Genomic DNA, 8,178 nt, shown 5'->3' on the forward strand with positions numbered 1-8,178 from the left:
GCATAGAAGTAATGTTCTACGCCAACGCAGAGCTGTTCTAGTGGTTGAAACCAACACCTCTTAGTAAAGAGGACATGGGTTCGACTCTCGCTAAAGCGTATTAATATCCCCATCCCCCGGCTTAATAAAGCCCCTTTGTACCAAACAAAAAAGAAGTAATGTTCTACTCAAATAAGGAAAGTCCATACATGATGCTATCAATCTTGGATAATTCGAAATACCCTCCGTTTATACCAAATTAGGTGTCAAATATCGCATGCTCTAGTTGATGCGGGAGCCATTGTTGTAACTGCTAGGATGCTTGGGAAGACATCTCTCTGGCATGTTTCTGAGTTCTAGCTAGCCATTGTGATCGTGCACTTGACCAACTAGTCCATTGGTTCAGTTCATTCTCGAGACAAGGCTTGCGATTTTAATTTCGAATTGTGGCCAGTCGAAATCAAAGAGTTTGTGTGATGCCCCGCTTCTTTTTATATTATTATTTTATCATTGTATTAGAATGTTTCAATCTTAAGATTATTAAATGGTCATGGTAGTTGGATTATATGTCAAGATGGTTTGTTTGATTATTTAACCGAATGATTCGAGTGCAATTAAAATGATAGTTTAAATGGAACTGGATTCAAATTAGTATTTTGGGTGAGATCCGACATCACTTATGGGTTCCACAACGATAATATTAGACTAAGCTAAAAAATAGGAAATGATAAGCATAATTTTATAAATGTGGATGTATTAATATTCCATCCCAGAGTGGGCCTTGTGTTAGAAAATAGAGTGGGTCTGCAATCCCATAAACTAGGCCCATTAGTTAATTATACATATATATTATAGCAAATTGCACTGGCACCCCAAAATAGAGTATTTAAAGCACTGACACCCCACTTTATGTTTAAAAAACACAGACACCCCAATTCATTAAACACATTAGTCCATTCTGTTAGTAAAACTATTAGCCCACTGTTTTTTTATTTTTTTTTCGAATTCTAAAATTGCCCTTACTAGAATTTGAGAAAGAAAAAAAACTCTGAACTAAAAATCAAAACCATTCATCTTCTCAATATTAATATCCCTACCAGACTGCGATGTCTTACTACCTCTCCATTCATCTTCTCAAAATCTGAACTGAAAATCAAAACCATAGCTCTTTGAAAATCCAAAGCAGGTTGTAAGAAGAAAAAAAATTTGTATTGTAAATCCAATGGATACTGGATGAGACCAAATTTGTTAAGCTTCCGATTCTAATCATTCACACTTTCTTGTTTCTTCTTCTGATCATTCGCACTTTCCCGCTTCTGCTTCTTCTTTGACTTCCTGGTTGGCTCACATTCCTATTCCAGTTTCAGGTGCACGTCCGAGATCGCAGTGTTTGAGGTTGTTTTTTTTCCCCTTTTCCTCCTTTAGTTTAGGTACTTCTTTTATGAGATGGAGATTAATCGTTGTCCCTGGCCGCCCAAAATTGAAATCAATAAAAGATTTCATTCAAGTTTGAGCAATCAGTAGTGACTCCAAAATTGAAAAAACGTTTGCAGATAATATTTCTCGACACCCTCTGTTTTTCGCTTTTGTTTCAGAGAGAGTTCCTGACCGCTCAAATTTGAAGCTCAAGACTCATGCCTTGCTCTGTTTCTTCTTTCTTTTTTTTCCTTTTTCTTTTTTCAGTTTCAGTTCTTCAATTGTGCGTGAAGAAGAAGAGATAGAAAGAGAGGGGATTTCAAGATGGTAGATCGAAGAGATTCATTGTTGTTGTTTTTTTTTTTTTTTTTTTTTTTTTTCTTTTCCTTTTTTTTTTTTCCAGTTTCAGTTCTTCAATTGTGCGTGAAGAAGAGAGATAGAAAGAGAAGAGGAGTTCAGATGGTTGATCAGATGAGATTCATTGTTTTTTCCTTTTTCAGTTTTAATTCTTCAATCGTGCGTGAAGAAGAGAGATAGAAAGAGAGGAGGATTTCAAATGGTAAATCAGATGAGATTCATTGCCGTATACCACCCATCATCAGTTTCAGTTATTTTAGATTTTAGTTGAGAAAGGGTATTTGAACCCGTCGAGCATCTGAACCTGTCTCTGCTGGCACTTTGGTTAGATGCCGGTGGGAACTGGCTTGGTGGAAGGTTTGCAAGGATCGATATGGCTATTGCAGGTCTGAGTGAAGGAGCTAACTGAGTCTTCTCTAGTTTCTCATTTTCTGTTTTAGCTTAAGGTTGATGTGTCATTGTATATATGAGGGTATAATAGTCATTCAAATTGTATAACTAACCATGTTAACGGAATAGGACCTTTGTGTTTTTCAAACATAAATTGGGGTGTCAGTGCTTTTAGGCTTCTATTTTGGGGTGTCCGTGTCATTTGCTCTATATATTATATTACTAGTTAGAACTCGCACGTGCAAATGCACATCATTCATGCTTGGATTTTCAGAAGACATGGCCTATGTGGAGAGTAGTTAGTTAGGTATTTGCCTATGTGGAGAGTAGTTAGTTAGGTAATTTATTGGGCTATATTAGGGAGAAGAGAGGGAAGACGAGGTAAGGAAAAAGTGAGTAGGAATAGGGCAATCTTGTTTGCAGGGAGAGGAAGAATTGCAGGATTACTACAGGGTAGTTTATATTTGTGTCCTGAATTTGGTGTGTAGTACTACTGCAAACTAATTCCATCTACTCTAGAATCCTATTGTCTGGGAATTCAAGTATGGAACTTCACTGCTGTAGCTGGGTTCTTAACAGTTATTATTCTGTTTTTTGTTTCAGTTTGTTGTTTACAGTGTTCTGTTCAAATCTACATCTCTATTCTTTTGCAAAACTTTTATGTGATAGATCAGCACTGAGATTGATCTCTATAATCAAATGAGAAAGTCTTGCCCTCTTTCTCTACCAGCAAAAGAGAAATAGGTCCTAATCTTTCCCTTTTTGTGCCATTATTCATTTAGCAAATACATGTTGTAACCTCTAGTTTATAATGATTTTCTACTTAAAAGCATAATGAGAACAACGAAAACATGGGAGTGTTGCCTTAGGATTTTTGGGAAGCTCATCACAGTAGTTGCCTAGATGGGAGATGACTCAAGCGAACAAGGCTTATCCCTACTCCAATTATAGGGATGACTCATGAATGTCGATAATATCATTAGGAACAACACATACACATTGAGATCCAAGATCAGTGGGGCAGGCAAAAAGTATTACAGAATGCATGAAAGTAACAGGAATAATAAAAAATAAAGAGTAAGAAGATTAATAGCTAACAGAAGCTTTGCTGAAAATTTCATTACACCACAATTATTGATAGTCATCATATTAAGTGAAGAAGAGTGAACTAGTGCAAAAACAATCAGTGGGTTATCAAACCAACACCTCTTAGCGAAGAAGTTATGTGTTACAGATGACCAGAAACATAACATTTCCTATTTCACAAGCAGTGAATTATCAAACAAACACCTCTTAGTGAAGAAATGATGGGTTAAAGTCTACTTAGTCAGATGAATATATATCGGCAAATAGGGCAAGTGGAGTGTTCTTCCAGCCAAGGGTTGATACAAAGATCGTGAAACCGATGATGGCAGAGAAGGGTCTTTATTGGTTGACCTTCATTGTCTAATACTTCCTGAAATATTGCACATTCATCTTTGTCATCTTGTTCCTTCTCTTCTTCTTGATTGCCATCAATAATGTTATTGCTATCATCGATATCAGATTGCAATTGCATAGCAATAACTACATAACCCAAAGCTTCCTCCAGTGTATTGGTTTCGATTTCCCTCACTGGAGCTGCCAAGGTATTAAAATCCCTATTTAAAGCTTTCACAATATTGATATGCCTCTGTAAAGCATTATCGATTTCCCTGAATTCCCTCTCAAGCTCCCCGAGCATCAGCTTCCTCCTGCTGTCGTCTCTTTTGTTTTCTTTTTGACTTAGGCCTGGTTGAGTCATTCCTTTTCTGTCTCTCCCTTGGGCGCTTTTTATAAGATATCTCAGGTTTATACAAATACAATATCCCCTTACCCCCCCCCCCCACATTGCTTTGGTTCTCCGTTTTGTGTTTTTTTTTCCTTTTAATTTAAATTGCTAGTTAATTAAGGGAACTTCCTAAAAACTTACATCCTCACATAAATCTCTCAATTCATCCTATCGTTTAGGGAGAAACACAATGTTAGAATATTGTTTCAATATTTTCTATTAAGATATGTGATCATGTCAAAATATTCTCACAATAACTTTTACTACAAATAAAAGATTTAAATTTTTTAAGATATTCTCACAATAGCTCTTATTGGAAATTGAAGATATTATCACACCAACAAACTAGTCCCATCCCTGGACTTATGAAAGCTCTTTAGCTAGTAGGGGTGTCAATGGGTTGGGTTCGGTCGGATTATGCCTAAGCCCAACCTTACCTTGTCAGGGTTCTTCTAAGGCTGACCAACCTTATTTTACCCTAATAGAGTTGGGTTAACCATAATTTACACTAATCTGACCTTAATTTTTACTTTAAATACAAAATAAAATGCATGGAGAAACCAAGAAGATTGAATTCTTGATTTCTTATTTCTTATTTCTTATTTATTAAAGAGTTTTTTACGTGTGGATCTCCTTAGTAAATCACAAACTAATGTTTGGTCCCTTTAATGCAATATATTGCGTGTGGGTCCTTACCAGACTAACACCGTTAGTCGCCATTAATTATATTCAAATTTCAAACTTAAAAGAACCAAAATGCCCTTCAAGTAATTTAATACATTGTGTTATTATTATTTTTTTCATTTTTTTTGAATATATATATATATATATATTTAATCATATTGTTAACGCTCAATAACCAATTATCTCTTTTTAAAACCATATATTAATACAACGTATTAAATAATATGAGGGGCACTTTGGTCCCTTCATGTTTGAAATTTGAGTATACTTAACGATAGTTAATGGTGTTAGTCTGTTTGGGACCCACACGTAATATATTACATTAAGATGATCTAACATTAGTTTATGGTCCACTAAAAGGACCCACACAAATATTTACTAAATGTTGGTGTTTGCCAATTGAGATAATCCACTAGAATTATTAATTAGATACTTGATTTTGATTAAATAATTATCCAAACTCAAGTTATATAAAATTCTAGTTTGATTAAATTAATATAAAATTGGGTAGGATTAGACTAGGTTGGTTTGAAGGCTAAACTTGAACCCTATTTGATCTTGTCTGGGCCAATTATTTTGTAACCCAAACTCGCCTTTCGGGTTAAAAAAATCGAACCAAGCTTAGGTTAGGTTAGGCTCAAGGTTGTGTTTTGATTAATTTGGACCGACAAGGTTTTTTTTACACCTTTAGTCGTGCATTGGTGTGTGAAGTTTTTCAAGTAGTGGAGATGTTCTTCAATCATATTGCCAAGGGTGTCAATTGGTACGGTACCAACTCTGAATACTAAAATCAAAACCGTACCAAACCAAATTTACACCGTACAGTATGGTTTGGGTATTTACAAAAACGGTTTGGTATGGTTTAGGTATTAAATCGGTGCGGAAAACGGTTTGAACACGGTATTTAGTGCTAGTGGTGGAGCCACGTTGGGACCGGAGGGGGCCATGGCCCCCCGGATTTTTTGAAATTTTATACTTCCCTATAGTTATTTCTTATTTCTCTCACTTTACATTTGAAATACCACTATTTTGCCCCCCTCCAAAAATTAAAAATAAAAATTTAAGATAAAGATTATGGATACAAATGTCATTCTTAATCATTATCTAATGGTTATATTTAAACCCCTACTTTTTAGGAATAAAATGTTAAATTCTAATTAAAAACTAACTAGATCTATGAATTTCTCCCTATATATTCTCTCTTATTTTTATTCCGATTTATTCTCTCATGAATCTCATTTTTTATTCCTATTTTTTATCTCTTTTTATCTTTTTTCTCACACGTCTCACACAATATTGGAGTAGTTAGCAAAAATTGGAATTTTCTTAAATCTTGTCCATAGTTAGGTATTCACTCTCTCTTTCTTAAATTATTCATTTCTCTCTCTCACACTCGATTTGTTTAGTATTCTTTTCATAAAACATAATTTTATTTTTATTTTGTTGTTCTTTCTTTCTCCTAATTTTTTTTTGAGTCCCTAAACTTTCTCATAAAGTTTTGATTCCTATTAATAGTAATTTAAATTTTAAGTTTTATTTGTTGGATGTTTAAATTTCTGCCATTAATATTATTATATTTAATCATAATCATTGATTTTTTCAATTAATTTATGATAAATTGAGTGTTTATCCCATATTTAGTTAATATACTTCAAATCTATATTATTTCTTATAATTTATTCCACAATTTCTTTTTCACCTGTCATAATTTTTTAAAGTTTTTCTCCCACAATTTTAACCTCTATTTTATTTTACCATTAATATTATTATATCTAATCATAATCATTGATTTTTTTTAATTAATTTATGATAAATTGAGTGTTCATCCCATATTTGTTAATATACTCAAGTCTATCTTTTTTTCTCCCACAATTTCTTTTCACTCTTTTTTTTTTTCCCCACAAATTTAATCTCTATTTTATTTTAATATTTTTTTTGATAATTTACTTATAATTGTGTTATCTATACTTTAATCCTCTTATTAATTTATCTAAAATTTTAATGTAGACCCCACTTCAGAATATAGTAAAATATTATGAGATGAGAACCATAGTGGGTCTCGCATTGGCCCACATATATTCGGCCCCCCAATGTTCAATTCTGGCTCGCCCTTGTCTAGTGCGATACAATTTTAATACGAACGAACTTATGCCACTTTTGTTATTAGTTCATTAAGATCCTAATGAAATTGCGATCAAACAATGATAGAATATGATATTAACAGAGAAAAAACAAGTAAATCTAAGAAGATGAGTGAAGGACGAAAAATTAAAACATGGAATTAGGGATAAGGTAAAGGTAAAGTGTTTTTAGTTGTAAAATTACATTTATATTCATTAATTTGGTATGGTTTTTGTATATACTAACGGTATTAGTACATAAAATAGGAACAATATCGAAGAAATTTGGTTTCGGTATGTATCGTACCGAATTCTGAATGGTGCGGTTTTAGACGGCGTGGTTCGGTGTGGTTAAACAATTTTTGGTATACAATTGACACCCTTAGACTCCCCTTCACCCATATAATCACACTTACATGAAGTTGGAACCCACCGTACTACTAGTGTGGGTCCCACACTCATGTGATTCCTTTTATAAATGTAGGGACAGGTTGGGTGGAGAGGACCTGGATTGAGGGACTCTTTTTGGTGACGTTTCAAACGATTAGTAACAAAGTGACAACTTGCAATAGCGTGGGTCCCACACTCATGGGGGTGCGGGTATATATGGCCGAGGGCACGCAGAATGGAAAGGATCTGGACTCTTTCTACAGACGTTTCAAGCAGTTGGTTTCTCTGAAGACTGTTGTTTCTCTGAAACTGGAAGCGTTAACCTAGATCGAAGGCAGAGTCGAAGGCAGAGTGGAAGAGGCAGAGTTGATTGAGAAGATAAAATAGTCGTAAAAGAATGGCGGAAGAAGATAAGGTCATTAGAAGCACAGAAGCAGATACCAATCAAGCACCTTGGTTTGCGTTTCTTTCGAATTTTGGGATAAAATTCCCTCCATCGAAGCAAGAATCCAAATCTGTTACAGAAGCGCCGACAGTGGATGAAGATGAAAGCCAAGAATTCATGCCAATCATGGTTAAATTTCCGGATAGGCTGCAAGAATTCCCTACCTTTAAATCGGAAATTGAAGAATCCGAAAAAGGAACGGACCCTCGAATCATGTGGCAGGTTTGTTGTTCTTCCCATATTCTATTGATAATTTCCCTCTGCTTGAAAGCTCTATAATTGTCTTCTTCTATTGACTTTTAGCTCCTTAGAACTGTTATTATTGCCCGATGTATAATCTGTAGGACTTAATTGATTACACCAAAACCTTGTAATTGCTACCATAAGTTTCGTTTCCTCAGATGTTTTTTACTCACCTTCCCCGTTTTCCTGAGTTAATGTGGATATTTGTCATTCTTAGTATTATTTGGATATAGTCAAATTTAAGGTATGCAGTTCCACTAGATGAGTGTTGTCGTCCATTCCTATTTGTGTAGAATTTGTTTTGTATTGGCAATGTCCAAGGTTATCGTTCTAGTCTAATTGTA

At 34.5% G+C, this 8,178-nt stretch overlaps 1 protein-coding gene across 1 annotated transcript; it reads right to left on the reverse strand.

Annotated features, from left to right (window-relative positions):
- Positions 1-3,469: 3,469 nt before the first annotated feature.
- On the reverse strand, positions 3,470-3,925 carry LOC149008172 (E3 ubiquitin-protein ligase SDIR1-like). Its single transcript, XM_089167209.1, has one exon. It carries the CDS (start codon positions 3,923-3,925, stop codon positions 3,470-3,472), a length of 456 nt encoding a protein of 151 aa, XP_089023335.1.
- Positions 3,926-8,178: the final 4,253 nt, after the last annotated feature.

This window comes from Hakea prostrata, chromosome 8 (genome assembly GCF_041222555.1).
Source record: "Hakea prostrata isolate BN-2017 chromosome 8, UWA_Hpros_2, whole genome shotgun sequence".
Taxonomy (NCBI): Eukaryota; Viridiplantae; Streptophyta; class Magnoliopsida; order Proteales; family Proteaceae; genus Hakea; species Hakea prostrata.